At 36.3% G+C, this 19644-nt stretch overlaps 1 protein-coding gene across 8 annotated transcripts in view; it reads right to left on the bottom strand.

Moving 5' to 3' along the window:
* Nucleotides 1–13787, bottom strand: part of SPDL1 (spindle apparatus coiled-coil protein 1) — a 33136-nt gene extending 19349 nt beyond the window's left edge. For 2 of the 8 annotated variants that reach the window (XM_087887385.1, XM_087887383.1), the window contains exons 1-5: nucleotides 13661–13756; nucleotides 4989–5171; nucleotides 3402–3578; nucleotides 2128–2322; nucleotides 1754–1903 (exon numbers count right to left, since the gene is read on the bottom strand). In XM_087887385.1, the coding sequence (XP_087743511.1) occupies nucleotides 1754–1903; nucleotides 2128–2322; nucleotides 3402–3578; nucleotides 4989–5153 (687 nt within the window). In that variant the 5' untranslated portion in view covers nucleotides 5154–5171; nucleotides 13661–13756. Of the gene's footprint in view, nucleotides 1–1753; nucleotides 1904–2127; nucleotides 2323–3401; nucleotides 3579–4988; nucleotides 5172–8073; nucleotides 8287–13508 lie in introns of those variants that run through there. The other 6 variants (XM_034406092.3, XM_087887380.1, XM_034406099.3 and 3 more) reach the window with 5 other exon arrangements.
* Nucleotides 13788–19644: the final 5857 nt, after the last annotated feature.

The following is a 19644-nucleotide window of genomic DNA, read 5'->3' as shown; positions in this document are numbered from 1 at the left end:
ATGATAATGGCAATACATGTCACAAAGCATCAACCACAGCTAGTTTGATCTAGTGGTTAAGGCACCGGGCTAGAAAGCAGGAGACCATGAAAGTCAGTTGGGTGAAACTGGGCCAATCACTCTCTCTCGGCCCAACCCACCTCACAAGGTGGTTGCTGTGGGGAAAATAGGAGGAGGAAAGTGTTGAGCATGTTCACCACCTGGAGTTACTTGTAAAAATAATAAAGGCATGATATAAATAGTAACAACAGTAGCATTTAGACTTATATACCACTTTATAGTGCTTTACAGTCCTCACTAAGCAGTTTTGAGTCAGCATATTGCCCACAGCAATCTGGGTCCTCATTTTACCAACCTTAAAAGGCTGAGTTAACCTTGAGCTGGTCAGGATCAGTCTGCAGTGGGCAGAACTAGCCTGCAATACTGCATTCTATCCATTGTGCCACCACCACTCCATAGATAAATGTCTAGAAGCAATCTGCTAAGATTGCTCTCTAATACTTTCCCAGGCTGCTGTCTTATGCTTCAATTTATTTTAATCCTTTTTCAGAGCAAGGAGGCAGTGCTGGACTGTAGTTGCCTATCATTTTATTTCCCAAGACAAAACCAGGTTAGGTGCAGAAACGTTCTTGTAAAAAAAATGCAATCCTCCAGGTTGTCCCAAAGGTGCTTTTTTCAAGAGGCAACTGGACTTTCTGGTTTTTCTTTGAAGATGTTTCGCTTCTCATCCAGCTCAGCTGAAGAAGCTTCTTGGATGAGAAGCGAAACATCTTCAAAGAAAAACCAGAAAGTCCAGTTGCCTCTTGAAAAAAGGACTTTGGGACAACCATGACCTGGATGACTGAGAATCTCCATAGACAATCCTCCAGGTTGTCATTTTGCTTTGTCCTACACTAGCAAACATATCTATATATTTTAAAAACTGAAAGAATCCAAATAAAATACTAGGTGGGCATGAAACCTAGATAGCACCTAAGCATATGACTTTGTAACATTTGTAATAAAGTTTCCCATAAGCATCCTAAATTTTTTCTTTTAAGAAAAATATTTCCCTCAAGTTTTGCTCAGCTCCTAACAACTACACGGATAAGTCCTTCAAGTCTTCCTTGCAGTAATATGAAAGTGATATACATATATACATATATACATACATACATACATACATACATACATACATACATACATACATATATCACTAACATTGTATCATAGAAAAAACAAGTTTTATCACTGACTAGTCTTAGGGGGGAAAAATAATTTAAGGCAGCCCAGTAATTGTTCAGAATAGTAGATCTAGATAATTGCTTTTGATACTTAAAACAACCTGGAAGGACAAAAATCAAGTAGAGGATTAGCTTAATTTATCCTATCTACAGATTCAAACAAATATATCCCTAACAAAATAAATAATAGCTAAGCATATGTCCTTTAAGGTGAAATCTGTAAAAGAAACAAATCCAGCAATACCAATTTATTTCTCACTGCTAAAAATATTTACTGTATGTTATAGAATCCAGCTCAAGGAATTTCAGTAAGTCAATTCTATTTAAACAAACAAGCTTTCTTTAGGGGAGAAAATTATAATTTTTTTAAAAAAATTCTCACTTAGTTTTTATCTTTTTTTATTGTTTTTATTCAAACTTCTAACATAATTTGAAAAAATATTCCATTTAAACAAGCAACCCTTTATTAAATTCTTCACTATATAGTACAAGATCCTTTTGTCATTATAAATACCAATGTAATACAGCACCTCTAATGAATTGCAAAATGAAACAAGATCTTTTTCTTTCTCTTCCTTCTCTTCTTCAAGCCGAGCCACTCGATTCGTCAAATTGCTATTTCCAAGTTCTAGCTGTTCTTTACTGTATTGCAGTTCATATAACTTGTCCTCAAGATCTGTCTGTCACAAAATTAATAAACATGTGAATGATTTTAACTGGCAGTTACACTGTATTGCTACAATTATAGGGACAACAGCCCAATTCACAACATTTAATTTCAATTACTTTCCATGATATTTAAACATGATCAGCTATAGATCAGAAGCCAACAGAAAGAATTGTTATCTGTAAATTATCTATAAATTTACAGGACACTTAAAGAGTTTCAGAATGAATCCGATACCTTTCCTTGTTCAAGGGATAGCAGCTCAAGCTGAAGACTGAGCACTTCTGAAGACATAGTTTCTTGTACACGTTCTGACATTATGTGTAGTTCTTCTGATTTTGAAGCAATCACGTCTTTCAGATGGTCCACTTTATGCTTCAGTTGTTTCTCACTAAGTAATGCTTCGTCTAACTCTGATTTTAATTTTTCAACCTGTAAAACAATGGTTTTCCAAAGAGGGAAATAACTTTTACATTTAATTTTCATTTATATACATTCTTCTTCAAATTTACCAACATATCCTCACTAACTATTGCTCTACTGTATACTTCATTTTTATTCCATTCTAAAACTTAAAAAAGCATACATTAACTAGGGTCAACTATTTTTTTTTTACTACTTTTGCTGGTCAAATCACTGCATTTTTAAAAAAAAAACAATATTTAAAAAAACAGCAACACTGTATTTGCTGGAATTTCCTATCACATTCTCTAAGGAAGGCTGAAAAAACAAACATGCAGTTGAGTGGTCGGTTTTTATTTATTTATTACATTTCGTATTTCTAGATTGCCCATGTCCCTTAGGTTTTTAAACACGCTATATAATTTGAAGCAGTAGCATCTTTTCCATCTCATTCCTCCTTTCTGCTCTAAAGCAGTATTTTAAAGATGGAAGATATAAGTGATATACCCACTCATGCAATCAGTCCCTCTCTTTCACACACACCACATGGCCAGTTACCCCAAAAATTTTCCTTGCTATCCTATCAAGTTGTATAATTAAAATTAATACATAGTCTTAGTATGTAAATTAGTAAATTAATACATAGTCTGGTAAACTTGCAAGATTTGTTTTTCACCATGTACATGTATACATCCGAACCAGACTGTGTTGTTTCTCCTTCTCTGTGTCATATATATATTGTGGTACAAACATAGGTTTGTATTTATTTATTTATTTATCTTGTCATGTTTGTTTATATTAGAGGTGGAGACCCTTTGAGAGTTGTATGCAACGTAATTTCATTTTAATGTATGCAGATTAGTGTACATTCAAAGGGATAAGTATTATTCTATTCTATTCTATTCTATTCTATTCTATTCTATTCTATTCTATTCTATTCTATTCTATTCTATTCTATTCTATTCTTTAGCATTGCAGAAAGATATTCCTGGTCAGAATTGATTTCTCAATAGATGTATTAAGTCCAGAACATTTTAAAGACTGTTTAGCATTAATAGAAGCGAGCAATTGCTATAAATAAGATTGATCTTATTCTTTGTATAATGCACCTTATTTTTAAGCTCCTTTATTTCTTGCCCATGTAATGTTTCCAACTGCCTACGCAATGCATCCAGATGTACATTTTGCTGCTGCTTAAGAGCCTCACATTCAAGATTTAAACTTCCCAACATTCGATTCTTCAATTCTACTTCTCTCTGGAGAGTATATTTTTCTTGTTCAAAATTCTGAAAAAGAAGTATCACAGAGTTATAACAAAGAAAGACATCTGCTATAGAAGCACAGTGGTGAGCAAAAAGTGTTCACCCTGGCAAAGTCTAAAAGACTGCACGTATCTTCTGTGCCCATTTCTTAACTGCATTGAAGAAGATTTAGATGCATGAGCTACTGGATCAGCACAGAGGGAAAGTTTAAATTCTACCTCCTTGCTCATGGGGAAAATGCAATGAATATTCAATTATTCGTATAATGAATCATATTAATAGGTTGGTTATACTAATAATTGGAAAATAATTCACAATTTATATTTAGAGATGCTGACCATATAGGATAGCAATGTTTTTCTTCATGATGGTAAAGGTAGTTGTTGATTTATAACCATTCATTTATCATAGCCTTGGAAAAAGTCACTTATAAACTGTTTTGCACTTACGACCATTGCAAACCATTGTATCATCCCTTCAGTTACCGGTACATAATTGTAATTTATGCATTTGGCAATTAGCTCATATTTATGACTGGTTACAGCATCCTGCGATGACATGTCATTTTTTGCTGGTTTCTGGCAAAAAAAAAGCCCATCGAGGAAATTGGAATCATATGATTTGCTTAATCACAATTGTAAAAATGATCACAAATTTTTGTCCAGTCATGTGGTGACTCAACTTATGACCGCAAAAACTTACAGCCACAACTGGGACCAAAATATCCATTGTAAATCAAGAACCTCCTTCTAATTATAAATTTAATTATTTGCACACAGTCACTGGAAGACAAAACCCACTATTACTATTACTATTACTATTACTTATATAAAGGTAGTCCTCAACTTAAGACTACAACTGAGATCAGAATTTCCATTGTTAAGCAAAGTGATTGTTAAGTAAATTGCACCTATTCTTACAACCCTTTTTCCATGGTTGTTAAGCAAATCAATGCAGTTCAGTGAATTATGTGGTCTTTAAATTAATCCAGCTTTCCCCACTGACTTTGCTTGCTGGAAGCTTGCTGGGAAGGTTGTAAATGATGATCACATGACCCCAGGACTTTACAACCATTGTAAATACATACTAGATGCCAAGCAAATTTTTATCACGTGACTGTGGAGATACTGCATTAGTTTTAAGTGCGAGGACTGATTGTCACATTTTTAGTGGCGTTGTAACTTTGAACAGTCAATAAATGAATGGTTGTAAGTTGAGGATTACCTGTAACTATTAACTTCATTATTAATGTATGCAATACAATCCCAGCACTCCATTGCAGAACCTTTAAAATTGGTGTAGAAAGCTATAGAGAGAACTGCATTTTTTTTAAGGTTAACATGTTAATCGTTATTTCGCAGCAATAACAGTAATGCTTCTGTGTCAGAGAGTAGAATCTATCAAAACACTCTAATACAATGCTTAAAATTTCACCTCTGTTATGGTAACCATTTCATTTTGCAGTTCATCTAGCCGATTCTGCAGCAAGTTTTCGCTTTCCACCAGCTTTAAGCCATACTGTGCCGCTTTTCTTCTTTCTTCTTCAGCTTCTTTCAGTTGATACTGAAGACGTGAAATGATGTCTCTGTCTGTCTCCATTTTCTTTTAACACTGAAACTATATATGATGTACAACTCTTTTAAAAATCAATCAATCTACTATGGGTAAAATCTATATATCTGTTTATTGATGGGATTTAGAAGAGCCCCGCTTTATGAATTATATACTCACGGTACTTAATCCTGTGGATGACCTACAAAGCAGACCCCCCTCCTCAACACTGACTGGAGCTAGCCCTGGAGAAAGGAGAACTACCATAACATTGTATCTCGCACTCACTATGGGCCTTGAGCTGGTCCAAAAAAATACCAAGGTTGATGATATCAAAGACCTCTGGGAGATTGAGGGTCAGGAGAAATGCACTTCCCCATCTCAAAACCGTCTCAGGTTATTAAAAATGTGACCAGTGCTGTCTCAGTACTGTATCCCAGTTTGAAGCCATACTGAAAGAGGTCCAGATAATCCGTTTCCTCCAGAGCCCTTTGAACCTTCAGTCCAACAATTCTCTTTACAATCTTCCCTGAAAGGTTAAGCAGAAATGTGTCCAACTTTGGGCTGCTCTGTGACAGCCAGATGATTTCCAATTTCAAAGCCACCCATCCTGCTACTACTACCAATTCATTCAGCTGGTCTGTCACTTTTTATAACCATATGGAGAAATCCTATACTTAGAACAGGGGTGTCAAACTCGCGACGTTATGGCAGCATCATATGATGTATTATGACTTTTTTACCTTCTTGCCAAACCGGTGTGGGCATGAGCAGAGCGCGACGCATCCGGCCCACGGGCAGCGAGTTTGACAGCCCTGGGTTACAAAGTTCCTAGACCAACAATCACACCACATTCCCAACTGATAGAACATTGCTTTGTGGACACTACTCATTGGTTCAAGGCATTGTGGGTCATTATTGTGCCATCAAAAAAAAAATCAGCAATCATCTAAAAATCTTCCACCTCATATGCAGACCAACTACATTTTTATAAACAAACTAATAGCTTCCACAGCTTACCCTCAAAGAACTCATTACCCTCAGATCAGATAGGCTATGATATAATTGGTGTTTTTAAAATACAGGATATCTACAGTTTTCTGCCAAACAACCAATCCATTAATGTATCATATTAATGGATATTGCTCTTTCTCCATAGTCAGCATGAAAGACGAAGGATCTCTTATATTTGGGGACATATATATTAAGTGAGTGGAAAGAACATAGTGATCTTAGTACTCTTAGCCTGATATCAAATGCCATGGTTTGTTTAACCATAGTTTATTAGATAAGATAAAATCAGCTTGGCTCACATTGCATGCAATGTGACCACATTTATGGTTTAGGATTATACTTGTTTCACCAATTTACATTAAAAGACACTTTACCTTTGACAAAATGAAAGACAAGAAGGCTTATTCTAGTTGCTAAACCGCCAATAGATATAAAAAGTTTAAAAACAAGATAGTGGAAAGGTAGAAGAGGAAACAAAACTGTAAACAAATCCATACAGAATCGAGGTTAGATTGCCATATAATTAAATTGCCCAAACAGTAATGCTGATTGAAACTAATTTGAGGCACACCTTCCTAGTAGCTTTGAAAAGCTTATTTATAAAGTTTATAATAGTAACTTCTCAAAGAAAATGTCAAGTAAACTGCAAAACTAATACAAACCCAGAGCATGTTAATAGAAAACAAATCACTTTTATCCTGAAATGTAGTATTGACTTTTCAGAAAGAGCAAGAGGTAGAACACATGTCCTCACGTCAGTAACCTAAGTTTAAGCATTCCTGAAAATTCTTCATGTTCTTCTTTTAAAATATTTAATAAGCAAGCCAAGTATTCTCTAGAGCCGTGATGGCAAACCTATGGCACGCCATATCTGCAGGCACGTTAGCGTTGCCCTAGCTCAGCTCCAGCATGCATTCGCGCACCGGCCAGCTGATTTTCAGGCCTTCCGGGCCCAGCGGAAGTCAGGAAATGGGCTGTTTCCAGCCTCCGGGAGGGTGGGGAAGGCCGTTTTCTCCCTCCCCAGGCTCCAAGAAAGCCTCTGGAGTCTGGGGAGGACAAAAAACAGACCTACCGGGCCCACCGGGCCAAAAGCAGGGAGAGCATGGGGGGGCCCATGTGTGCGTGTTCGGGGGTGTGTGCATTGAATTATGAGTGTGGGCATGCGCACATGTGACCCCCACACACTCTCCCTGCTTTTGGCACATGATGGCAAAAAGGTTAGCCATCACTGCTCTAGAGCTTTATTGTTTTCCTAACCAGTTTTTATTCCAAGCTTACAGACTCAGTATGGATCAGATTCTGACCAGCAGACCTTAATTTCAAAAAAGTATACGCACTCATCAATCATCAGAGGCATGATCTGGTAAAACAAAAACATCACATTTATCCTGCCATATTAACAATAATGAATATATTTCTTTTTACCCACTAAAACTGTAAATGAATAGTTGTATCATAAATGTGATTGATGGTTTTATGAAATTCAAGACTCTGGAAATTTTTTAATTTTCAACATTATTCAGTATTTCATTATTGTAATGAAACTCCAATCAAGATTAGCAGTACTTAATGGCTATTGTGGCAAGAATGTTTATCTTCCTCCTTCTCCAGATTGAGCTATGTAGCTTCAGTCTGCATAATAACATTAAGTAGTATATTTTAGAACCTTCAGCAATGTGTCAATGTTTTAAACTAGAAATCAAATAATACTGAGTCATAGTAAACTAAATAAGACTCTAATATCTAATAAGAACTTTTACAACATTTTACAACTTGACATAACAGAACTAGCTGCCGCAGACTGCTTAAAATAGAAAATATTTGAAAGCTACATACAAAGTAACACTTGGCCATTAGTAAGCATTAAAACTATATTCAAATAAACGTCAAAAACTAAAAGAACAAAATCTTTTCAGTCCAATAACATTTTGTGAATAAAAAACTAGAAACTGACCTTCAAGTACATTCCATCTTATGAAAGTATAAATTTAAACCAAATGATGCCTTTTTAACTGGGAAATCTGTTTACTTTTATCTTGAAAATCGTTCCTTGATTTTGTCACCATTACTGCACTCTTAGAATAGCTTTTCTTCAACCCCAGGGGAGATAATTGAAATGCAAATCCTTTTCAATCTGTTCCTTCACTATTTCCATGGTTGCCAAACCCTATAAGATTGCCAAAGAACAGTGGTTCTCTGTAACTAAGGCTGAAGAGTTCCAGTCTCATTTCTTCCAATACTTATCAAGACAGCACTATTATACTGAAATTTTCAGTTATTTTTGCTGAGTTTTAACAAACCTGTAACACTAGTTCACTAAGACTTTTTACATTAAATCAGCTATTTAAAAAAAATCATACACAACTAGAAAATCACAACTCTCGAATTTGAATAGGAAATTTACTAAGGACTATTTTAGAGCTAGGCCAAAGAACCTTAAGGCTATAATCCTAGATCCATTTACCAGACAATAAGGACCACTTAATCCAGTGAGATTTACTTCTAAGCAAACATGAAAAGGACTTCCCTATTGACCTGTTTCTAATTTAGTACATGGTACCAAAACGTATAGCAATGAGGCTTTATGACACTCCAGGTCTTGGATCAACAATGAAAACCAAGGGAACACTTTATATTCATCTACTAATTGAATCATTTTAAGGCCTAGAATGCTGCCTCGATTAAGAAAGCTGATCATTTCTTGGGTACAAGTTATTTATTTGTTTAGATTTATATTAACTACCTATGCTGAGCGATCAAGCTCTGATGACCAAACCCAGAAGATTCTGGTTTTGGAGATTTTAAGTCTTGTTTCACCTCACAAAACACTCCACTCTCTGGTTTTTGTTTAATTTTTCACCCTACATGGATGCATGGAGGATGTTTGTTTCGGGTAAAATTGGCTAAAGATTCTCCCTTTCTTTAACTTTTAGTTATGTATACTTTTTTTTTTTTTTTGACAAAAATCCAGGATTCGTTAGCCACAGGACTAAAATACATCCCTAAATGTATTTACTTAGCTGGGAATTCTAGTATTTTAGTTATCTGCCACCATGCCAGCGGTAAATAGTAACAGATTGAGTTTATTCAGTTGGGCAAACCCAGTTTGTGGATCTTTATTGCTTTGCAATAAACGAAGCAGCTTCTCAACTTTCTTCACTGCCACTGCTTCTTGCTGTTTTTGCAATATTTACCAAAAGTGAGTGAAGATCTCACTAAGGAAGAATAGGATATAACTTTATTACAGTCATCGACCAGCAATAGACATACAATATATTAAAAATAATACTGACATTAATAGTGAATAATAATATCCCTCTTATGAAAATACATAATCTCAAACCATTACGGTCACTCCCTAATTTATGTGAGTGGAGAGCCGATAAGTATGTGAGTAAATGTATTTTTCCAAAAATTGTTATAGATATCTCAAAAAAATTGGCACAAGTTGACAGCTATAATTCTGTAACTAATTTTTTTTCTTGTGGACATTGCAGCAACGCAGAATTTTGCCACTGCACGCGTGGTAGCTGGGTTTGAGTCCTAGAGGAGAAAGACTACATAAAAGTTGTCTGCCCTCCCTGGCAAACTTTCTAGTAAGGGGAGAATATATACTGACCTATAAACTCTATATAACTCACAGTACAATAAAACATGTGAGATATCTTCGACTTCTCCTTTACCACATATACATACCCGTTCTGCTACCTGCCCTGGAGAAGTGCTGAGGGGAGAATATTAAATCTGGCTCTGAAGAAAGCTATTCTTTGTTTAGGGAAGATCAGATCATTTAGATATCTTGCCGATTCCTCACTAAGGAAGAGATATGAAAGGACAATAACAATTCAGTAGGACAGCTACTGAAAAAAGGTTATCCTTTTTTTCTCCCTGGAACTATAGCACTCTCCATTCACTATTTTGGCCTTTTGCTACTTTACAAAGCCATGGCCAGAAAGCCCTTCCCCTTTCTCTCATCATCTTATTTCTTACCATTTTTAAAATATATATATTAAAAGATTTTTTCTTAATTTAAAATAAAAATAAAGACAATGGAAAAAAGAGGAACAATACAGGGTTCCAGGAAAAGGACAACATAGGTCACGCAGGCAAGCAGCAGCAGTAGCTTCCTTAAGGTTTACTAGACTTCACTTATTAGTCACAGTCAGTCTTGCCCACTAACATATCCATTGTACTTTGGACCCGGCTGAGGGAAGAAATCAATGGCTTGCACATTTTTTCATCTCCTTGCCTCTGGATAGAAGAGGCAGGGATATGAAAGATGAAAATTTCTGGAAAGCCCCCGTGATGCCTCCTTTGACATGACTTGAAAAAGCAAGAGGGAAGAGGGCTGTTGGGATTGTGGATTCTTGTTTAGTAATTGGAAGACTGCAGCCCTTTCACAGGGATTTTTGGGATAGTAGAAACATGGGGGAAAATCTTTCCTACTCAAAATACTTTTCTTCTCATCTCAGTAAGGATGGAGGACTAGGAAAATAATATTTATGTTAATTGACGAGTGAATTATAGGTGATTGAAACTGATTTACAAGTATAGTTTGGAAATAATTTTATTTTACAGTTAGGAGAAGGAAATATGCTATTCCTATTATTAACGTCAGATTAAAAATTCAATATTTTATGAGATTGGGGAGAATAATATATTTTACAGTTACACCTGTATTTAATAATTTCTTACACAATTTCATAAATGCATCTTATGAAATTTAATTTAAACTTGTTCTGGCCCTAGTCTGTGAGTAACGTCTTTACTGCCTCCATTTTGAACATGAGTGCCCAATCTCCTTCCAATGTGCCTTCAAACCTGAAACAATGCAAATACTTCGGTGCAGAATTATGGTTTCCTCTAGTCATATTTATTATACGTCGTTAGTATCATGACCATACTCGAAGGGTTCTTAAAGTTACGTAATTTCTATTATAGAAATTATTATGAAAAATATTCACCCAACTTTGCCACTGTATTTCCCACTTCTATTATAGCATCTTATTCTAATTATTCTCTTTTTGTAAGTACTTATGGTGTATTCTTTAAAACACTATAAAGAAAAAAAGTCACAAAATTATTTGCTCAGTTTGAGTTAAAAAACTCCAGGCCAGGCAAAGAGAAATGAAGCGAGAAACTAGCCTTGAATCCTTGCATAGTCACCAGAGACATAAACTTGACCTTAAGTCCATGGAGTCTCATGTTTGTTCCCAAGGGAAGGTAAGCAGATCAGAAAGATTCTGCAACACAGGTAGAATGCAATAAAATAGCTAACTTGAAGCTTTCACAGGTCAATCTGGTTGCTTGTTCCTGACATTATATGAACACAATGCAATTATGTTTGATCCCTTTCTGCTATATAACTCAAAAGAACAAATGCAGAGCAGAGACCAATAACAACCCACAGTTCTAATTGTCATGTTTCTCCATATCACATTGGCTGTCAAGTCATATTTTCTTTATGCCATAGTCCAAACTAACTAATAAAAATATAAAACGTAATAGCCAACTGTACAATTTTGGATTGAATTTTCATGTGCCAACAAAGAGATGTCATAAATAAAGCACATGTGTAGCTTAAATCAGTATTCAGGTGAAAAAGTCAGATTTTTACATAACTGTATCATTTTTATATACATATACTTACAGGGAACTTTGTTAACTAGCCTAAAATTGTGGTGGTTAGGAACCTATCCCAAAAGGTAAAGATTCCATCTCGGTCCTTACAATATCTTTCTAGATATATCCAGCTCACTTAACCATTACCAGAAGGGAAAGGTCCCATTTAAAGTTGCTATGCTGCAGAAAGGCTTAGAAACCTTGGATGGCTAAAGCTATTGCAAAGCTACTTCCTGCATGCCTCTTCAGTACCAAACATGGAAGTATTGTTTTGACATGATATATCTGATATATTATTAAACATTAATAAGCATTAATGCTTATTTGAACTCTGGAAAAAGGAAACAACCAGAGATATTCTGTAGGATGGAACTACGAAGGCACCAAGTCTCTAAGTGCAACACAATTTGGTTATGGACTTTTATCCCTTTCTATGTCCAAGTTTGGGGAAAAGGTTAGAGCTTATCACTCTTTGCAATGAAAGAATCTCCTTGGTTCCTTTCTCTTTCTCTAATTGTTTTAGCAAAAGTTTGGAGGAAGGCAATTCTTCCTTTCAACCATCTGATACTCCAGCACTCAGGACAATATAAATATAAATATAAATTGGCCTCCAAAAACTAGAAAAAAATGTCTCAAGGTCTGCAACTGACAGTCTCAAGGTTAAGAACTGTTAAAATATTTAAAAATACAGTGGCAAAACCTCAGTTACAGAGTATATGCTTCAGTTCAAACTAATCAAAATCTAAATCTGTATCTCCAATTCAAAAGAAACTTGAGCAGCAGCCATATAAAATATCCCTGGACAGAAGGAAAAAGTGAAAAAAGTTATCAGTTAGGATTGTGGGAAACTTTATTATGCAAACCAGGAGGAAATGGATCGTTTCCAGTCATAGTCCCAAACCAAATGATCCAAGTGTCTGTATGCATAGATTGTTCTATATATGAACAAATATATAATTATATGTATATAGAATTGTTTAAAATTCCAGTTCTCTTCTAGTACAAGTATCTTTATAGGACAAGCACAAAATAAAACTATACTAAAATAAAACAATAGTAAAAAAAAAAGGTTACATACAAAAAAAGAATAAACCATAAAACTAACTCAGTTTATCAATTGGCAGGCTATCCATTTTAAATATGAGGTAGAATTTAACTACTTTTAGGGTAATGGAGTCATGGGTATGTAAGTGTAAAAACTATAAGTAATTATTAATCAAAATGAGAAGGACATTTGTTTCAGTAGTGGGATTATTAACTGTAACTGCATGCCAGCATAAAAAGGCGATATAGTTAAAAACCTTTTCTGATTCTTGCCCTAAACCATTAAAGAGGATCATGAAATAATCTACATGAGTGCAGGTTGAGTAACTGGATCTTATTTAGGAAAGGCTGCCCCAAAGCATAAAGAAGGCTCTCCACCACCACCCCTTTTTTTTTCTTCCTCCTTTCTTCACCCAATTCTCCAGATAGATCAGGCTGAATCTGCTTTTTACTATTCCCTAAAAAGGCAGATAGAGCCCAACACATGGAGGCGGGATCTGCCTTTCAGCTACACTGAGTAAAAAAACAGGAAGGGGAGGAGGAAAGAGGAAGCAGGTAGGGGGTCAAGTTGAGAGTAACTAACTTCGCTTTTAGGAGGAAACTATAATGTTAGGGTATAAACCAACTTTGGCACTTTCTCCAGAAGACATGCAGTCAGGAAAATTTAATTTTTTTAAATTTAATTTTTTTTCTTTTTTAAAAAAATGGTTAATGCAGTCTTACTGAATGCTAGTAGCAAAGACAAATCTGGACAAAAAGCAAAGCTCCTCTTCTTTTGCAGTTCCTGCCGCTCCTGCGTATTCTGGCTGTTAACTTTTTAAGATGTACCCCCTGCTATGCGAGGATTCGTGCCGGGAAAACCGGCGGCCACTCACCTTCTTCTTCGCCTTTACGTAAAAGGCGCAAGAACCTCGGCGAACCTGCATTTGAATTTTAGGCTCAGAGCCCGCGCCAGGCGGATTCGATCTCGCGATATTTAACGACACCGGCTTTAGAAAGACGCTGCGCATGCCCGGTATAGAGAAACGCGCGCTGGCTGGGGGGGGGGGGGCGGACGAGGTGGACTTTTCAAGCGGTTTAGGTTCCTTCGGGCAGTGATGATATGGAAATGGAGCATACAGTGAGCATACAATGAGCGCCGCCAGGATAATGACGGGATTTCCGAGGTCGGTTAGGAGGGAGAAGACCGTGGACTCCGTTGCCAGTTTGCAAACAGCTGCAAGGAAGAAAGGAGAAGTCGGATCTTCGTAGATCCCCGTATTTGTTCATAGGATCCACCTGAAATGACCATTCAAAATACTGATTACATTCATCTGCATGGAAAGAACTATTACAACCAGTGATATCCCAGGAATTGGGGAAGGGAAATGGATATAGACATAGATACAAAGAGATTAGATAGATAGATAGATAGATAGATAGATAGATAGATAGATAGATAGATAGATAGATAGATAGATAGATAGATAGATAGATATACATATATTAAAATGTATCCTTATAATTGATTATCTGCATCCAGATCATCATCACATACTGGTGACATTACAGAATGTAGCCTTCTAGGGAAAAAATGGCCTGTATTTGAATATTTCAGTGTTTCTTAAAATTGTGGGTCTTAGGACCGCAGGAGAATCTGCGTATTTGCCAGCGTGTGTTGAAAAACAATACAATATTAAGATCCCATGAAATAATTTTGAGTAGTGGTAAACATCAGAGAATGAATCACTTTAAATGTTAATGTGGTACATACATATTACAAACAAACAAAAGCTATTTGGAAATCCCTCATAATTTTTTAAAAGTACGAAGGGGTCCTGGAAGAAAAAAAGTTTAAGAAAGGCTCAATTATTTCATATGATTTCATATGAAATCTTATCAGGATCCACAATTTTGCATCACTGCAGTGTATCCTTTAGGCCCTCAAATGCCATTCAATGCAGCTGGTGTCACCATGGATTTTCATTGGATCGCTTTAGGTTAGTCACACCCTTTAAGCCCAGTCTCCCCATATATGGTTGTGGGGCATAAAATGTAATAAAAATATCCCATATAAGGGGCCTTTGAGTTCCTGAAGAAGGTAACAATATCCCTGCATGCATCAAAGTGCAACATAATTACACAAATTTAGGATTTGGGTTTCTTATGCTTAAAGTGCCCAAACAAATTTTCATGGGACCCTCCATATATTAAAGTTGGGAATTGCATCCTGTCTTCCCTTTATTGGTGAAGCCTAAACAACAAATTATTTCTTGATCACGAGGTAAACTCAACATAGCATTAGAGCAGCACTTGCTGTCAGATAAGTTTTGTGTATTCTGCCCCCATATCAGAATTGCATCCAAATTGCATTACCTTTTTCCTTGAATGCTATCTTTGAATAAGATCCTCTATTCAAGCATCATGCCACTGGCTCCACCTTGTGGCAGTTGATCTCCATATCTTGACTTACAACATTGAATCTAAAAGTTAAGGATGCAAATCTGTTCAGCTATAGCAGGTGAAAGTTTTTGTAACAGTCATTTTAAGAGCCTGTTGTCATTAGTACAGGTAGTCCTTGACTTACAACAGTTCATTTAGTGACCAAAGTTAAGGCACTGAAAAAAGTGACTTATGACCATTTTTCACCATTATGACCATTGCAGCATCCCTATGGTCACGTCAATTACATTCAGATGCTTGTCAACTGACTCAGATTTATGATGGTTGCAGCATCCCAGAGTCATGTGGTCCCCTTTTGCACCCTTATGACAAGTCAATGGGGAAACCAAATTCACTTAACAACTGTGTTACTAATTTAAGAACTGCAGTGATTCACTTAACAAATGTGGCAGGAAAAGTCGTAAAATGGAACAAAATTTACTTAACAAATTTCTCACTTAACAGTAAAAATTTTGGGCTCAATTGTAGTCGTAAGCTGTATAATATTGTTTTCTCCATGCAGGAAAAAACATCATATGGAACAACACTAACTTCTTATATGAAGTATTTTAGAACTATAAATGAATTTTAAAAGCAAATATTGATGCAATTACTAGTTTATTTTTTGCATGGGCTATTTTCAACAAAAATGAAAAAATGGCATTTGGCTTGCAAATAATGAAAATTTTCAGCACATCTTTAATGTATGTATGTATGTATGTATGTATGTATGTATGTATGTATGTATTTTATATCCCCTCCCCAAAAAAAGTGCATATAATTCTTTCCTAAAGGCTGTCACGAGTGTTTTCAGAATTGCTGTGGCTACTTGATCAGTCACAAACAGTAAGGACCCAATCAAGCCATCTCCTGTTTGCAATTAACTGCAAGCCTTCCCCGCCCTAGTTAATTGCAGATTAACTCCCCATATAAGCACGGACCTTTTTCCTTGCTATTCGGGCCTAGACACTGTTTAGGCTTAGATGTAGAGCCAGTGCTGAAACACCTGGACCCAGAGCAGAGCTGCAGAAGGGAGGAGAACTCAGCAAAGGAGTCCCAACGGCTGCAGCAGAGATAGCAGCAGAAAAGGAGCCGAAGAGCTGCGTAAAGATACTCCCACGGAGCTAGCTGCAACTGTGAGTTGAGATAGCTGGGAGCCTTGTGAAGTCTCCAATTTCGGCTTGCCTTTTGCTGAGTTGAAGCATGCAACCCAACATCTGAACTGTTGCTGCTGTTGGAGCTACGATCGGAGGGAGAGCTGGACAGTTTCCCTCCCAGGAGTTTCAAGCCATGTTTGCTGATTGAATTGTTTTTCACAGGTGACTTTTAGCTGTGAAGCTTACGCTGCTGCCCTTCTACCATCTCGATGATGTATCGACACCGAAGCTGTTTAATGTCATGTTAGTTTTTTCTTATGGACTGTTTCGGTATTGTGGAGAGGAATTTAGGGAGATGGCCTGGCTTCATTTAACCAAGATAAGACTTTGTTGTTAATATGCCTTTTTAAAGATATAGTGTTTTTTAAACGTTTTGAAGTAAAATATATTTTTATACAAGACTCCTCTGCTAGTTTTATTTCAGTCCTAGTGTGTTTGCTTGTGAGCTGGTTCACGGTTCAGGGACAACCCTCAACCCCATCCTAACAAAGACATATTGCTTTTTATAGATATCTTGAAATCAGATTGGATGTATCATTCTTTTATTGTTTTGCTGGATTGAGAAGTGCCTTTTGCAATCAGCATTACAATTGAGATGCTTTGAGTGAATTCGCAACATGTTCCTGGCAGTAGTGAAATCTGCTTGGTTCTATCCGGCTTGCCGAACCGGTAGCACTGGTGGCAGGAGGCTCGCCCACCCGCTGGGATGTCATTACGTCCTGGTTTCTTACCCTGTGCGCATGCACAGAAGAGGCACGCGTATAGCACGCATGCTCCTGTTCCTAAACCAGTACCAAAGATAAGTGGTTTTCACCCCTAGTTCTTGGGTGCTTTGGGGAGGAGGCTCAAAGATGTGGCAATAAGAAGCTCTGATTTTTGAGGTCAGGAGGACCTCTAGGTTGTGCATCACTTCTGAACAGGGCAGAGCCATCTTGCCCAGAGTCAAAGATGGAAACACCCAAGATCCAGAGAAGCTGAAAACCACAACCACTCAGTTGAGTCGTAACTGAAATTGGTTTCTTCAATCCAACAGTCATAACTTGCTCTTCCCCAGCCATACCCTCAAAGCCTGCAGACATAGGACAGAACTTCATTTGGATGTCTGATACAAAGTACCCATGGATATCAATAATAAATGAATGATACTTTACTTCATAGTAGTGAATGACCAGTGGTTTGATAGATTAAAAGTGGGAAAGGAGTATAGGACAGAACCCTGAAGTAGCCTGCAAAAAAAATACTGGACTGAAACTGACTCCAGTAGAAGGAAAAGAACTACCTTAACTTGGTGTTTCCCACTCCCAACTCTCAAAGCCAGTTCAGAATAATATCATGGTTAATGGTATCAAAGGCTGCACAGAGCCAGAATGAACATACAATCTCCACTACATGTTGTTCACTAACCCATAGTTGCTTAAATTACAGACAGCTGGATTCATGAAACACTAGACTTAGACTTAGAATAACTTTGTCACTTTGAATGTGAATACTTACGACTATGTTCATGTTGCTTGTATCTTTACAATTTATATTGTTCTATTTGTTTCCTAGTATGATATGATTGCTTATTAGTAACCTATGACTATCACTAACTATTGTATCTTATGATTCTTGATGAATGTATTTTATTTTTCTTTATGTACACTGAGAGCATATGCACCAAAGACCAATTCCTTGTGTGTCCAATCACACTTGGCCAATAAAGAATAAAAATAAAGAAGTTTTCTATCGTCCATGGCTGAATTCACAAAGTGTACCAAGCAAAACCAAGAAAAGTAGATTATGGTGTTGTTCAAGGTATGAATCCAGCCTGTAGGAATTTCAGAATTATAGAATTATGTGAATTTTTAAAAAACAGTATAGGTCAACCTCCTACTCAGTGCAAGAATCGGTCCCCATTTGAAAACCTCCAGCATAGGGAATTTCTTATTTTTCTATGCAAGCATTCCAACTTTAATCATTCCTATCATCATGAAATTCCTCCTAAAATACAGTTTGAATTTCCTTTGTTTAATTTCACATCCACCCAGTGTCTTGTGTTATTCTGCATATCAGTCCAACTCTTTTAATCTATTCTCCCATCATCTTCTTGATTTATGTTAATAGCTGTAACCTAAGTCACTTAAATCCTAAAATGCTCTGGATTTTAGTTAAGCCTGTGTGCAGCCCAATCTAGAGAGATCCTAGGGTGCTTTTGCAGGGATCAGCATTCAGGGAATCCTTCATTATTAAGATATCATCATACATCAAAAACTCTGTAGACCAGCTAAGCTACAATTTTTAACCGTAAGCATTCCTCACTATCTTCTTATAATCTAATCTCTCTCAGCAGCCAGCATCTTCTCTGAATTAAGACATCCTATTTGCATTCCCACTGTACCATGAATCAATCTCCTTTCCTTGTCCTTGCTATAAAACAAAAGAATTATGTGAACTGTAAAAACAAAACATCCGGATGACATGAATTCAATGCTGTCTTATAGGTTAGATTTCAAATTAGTATCTCATGAGATCAAAATATTAAATTTAAATATTTGTAAGTGCCAGTGATCTCTTTCATTCTTCTATTTTTCAAGCCATAGATGTGCCCAGCTCATTTAAACTTTATTTACAGGGCTTGGTTTCCAGGCTTTTTTTCATCTTCATAACCCAAGCCGTTTTCCATCTTTCTTTTAAAGTGTGATGCCCAAAACTGGGCACAGTACAGTATTGGTGCAATGAAACCTCCAAAGATGGTGATGCAACTGTTTGGCTACTGCATGACATTATTTACTCATGTAGAATAGTAGCCAACTAGAAGCCCTAAAAGAAATCCTTCTAACACCAGGTCCTAGCAGACCAAATCTCAATCTGATAAGCATTCTTTTTTTAAAAAGTTGTTTCTTTTTTAAACAAACATTTAATACATCAGTTATGACATCTTGGTATTATCTTCCAAAGTTCTTTCTTCTTCTGTATAGCTGTCATTTCTTCTCTCTTGATCCTTATCCTGTCCACAATATCAATTCGTTACTAACATAATATTCTACTCATCACATATGTATACATATTTATATAATTAATCATTTATATCTCTTCTCCAACAATAATAAAAATCATTCCATATTTTAAAATATTCTGAGTCTTCTTTATCTTTAATCATCAGAGTTAATGTATTCATTTCTGCACAATCTAAAAAAAAAATTATTACTTCATCCAAAGGTATTTTTTCTGCTTTCCAATTTTGTGCATAAACAATTCTTGCAGCTGTTATTACATGTATTAGCAAATAAACATTTTCC

This window comes from Pantherophis guttatus, chromosome 2, assembly GCF_059756535.1.
Source record: "Pantherophis guttatus breed Tessera chromosome 2, ASM5975653v1, whole genome shotgun sequence".
Lineage (NCBI taxonomy): Eukaryota > Metazoa > Chordata > Lepidosauria > Squamata > Colubridae > Pantherophis > Pantherophis guttatus.
The sequence above is the reverse complement of the archived record's forward strand: the minus strand, read 5'-3'. Positions and strand labels throughout refer to the sequence as shown.